The following is a 1,230-nucleotide window of genomic DNA, read 5'->3' as shown; positions in this document are numbered from 1 at the left end:
TACTCGTGCGACGTTTGTTGTATCTTATGGTTGTGCTGTTAAGCGTGGCATGTGTGGTGGCAGGTGAGGCAGAACAAGAACCGGGTGATGTTGCTGAACTGTCTCAAATGAATTCGCATCCTTCTGTAGGTGCTGGAGGTATTCCTGCTGGTGATGGTGATGCATGTAAAACTGAACCGACTGGTTCAGAGTGTCCTCGTATCAGTAGTGAACCCGAAGTTCCTCCAGCTGAATGTGTGGGATCCACTGAAAAGAATGGTTGCAAGCCTGTTGATCTTAACACCAAAGGCAGTTGCCCTGATGATTCCAAGCCATCTTGTCCACCAAAGGCAATGCAGGAAGTGGGTCCTGCTGAAGCAGAAGAACATCGTGTAAACACTAATAGCGAACATTCAGCTTCCATTGGTCCAGGTGTTCCTGCAGAGGCCGGGGATTCTGATTCTAACGTAGCACGTGAAGATAGTGCTGAAGCACGTCCCGCTGGTACTCCCGGTGAACAACCTCAGGGTCCTCAGGCTGGAAAAGAAACTGAAGCTTTTCCTTCCCCTGCTGCACCTGAACCTGTCGATAAGAGTCCTGCTGTACCTGTAAGTAAACCTGAAACGGAAAGCGGGGATAAAAGTTCGACAGATGAAAGTGCAGCTGAAGTGGAAGGTACCGAAGCACAACCTTCTCCTTCTCCCACCAATTCAACCCAAGAGAATACCGGTGATAATAATGCAAATGTTGAGAATGGTAGTACTACTGAAGGAAGTGCGTCATCAAATAACCCAGCTAATGAGGAATCAACCTCAACCACCACCACCACCACAACAACAACAACACTTCCTCCTGAACTCACAAACAACAAGAAGGGTGATGCAGACAGCAGCAGCATTATCAGCAGTTCTGTGTGGGTGCGTGTACCACTACTGATTGTGGTTACACTGGCCTGTATTCTTGTGTGCTGATTGTAGTGGTGGTGGTGTGATGGTGTGACTCAGGTCATCCTTTGTTTTCTTTTTTTCTTTTTTTGCTTGCATCCACACTACAGTCTAACTAATCATTCACCTGTTGGGCTATTCTTCTTTTTTTTGTTTCTTAATGTTAATGTGTTTTTTTTGTGTTTTTTTGCTCTCTATGTGTTTATCCTATAATTATTATTATTGCTACTCCATTGTGTGTGTGTGTGTGTTCTTGGAGACTCTCTCTGTGTGTGCACCTGGGCTTGCACTGTAATGATGATGATGA

General features: G+C 45.6%; 1 protein-coding gene across 1 annotated transcript; it reads left to right on the top strand.

Annotated features, from left to right (window-relative positions):
* Positions 1 to 26: 26 nt before the first annotated feature.
* TM35_000471130 (uncharacterized protein) lies at positions 27 to 950 on the top strand (the record flags this gene model as incomplete). The annotated part of the gene is made up of 1 exon (XM_029030373.1): positions 27 to 950. The coding sequence occupies one exon, from the start codon at positions 27 to 29 to the stop codon at positions 948 to 950; it is 924 nt and encodes a 307-aa protein (XP_028878284.1).
* Between the last annotated feature and the right edge of the window lie 280 nt (positions 951 to 1,230).

Source organism: Trypanosoma theileri (assembly GCF_002087225.1).
Source record: "Trypanosoma theileri isolate Edinburgh chromosome Unknown TM35_Tth_47_V1, whole genome shotgun sequence".
Taxonomy (NCBI): domain Eukaryota; phylum Euglenozoa; class Kinetoplastea; order Trypanosomatida; family Trypanosomatidae; genus Trypanosoma; species Trypanosoma theileri.
This window is presented reverse-complemented; position numbering and strand designations above follow the sequence as displayed.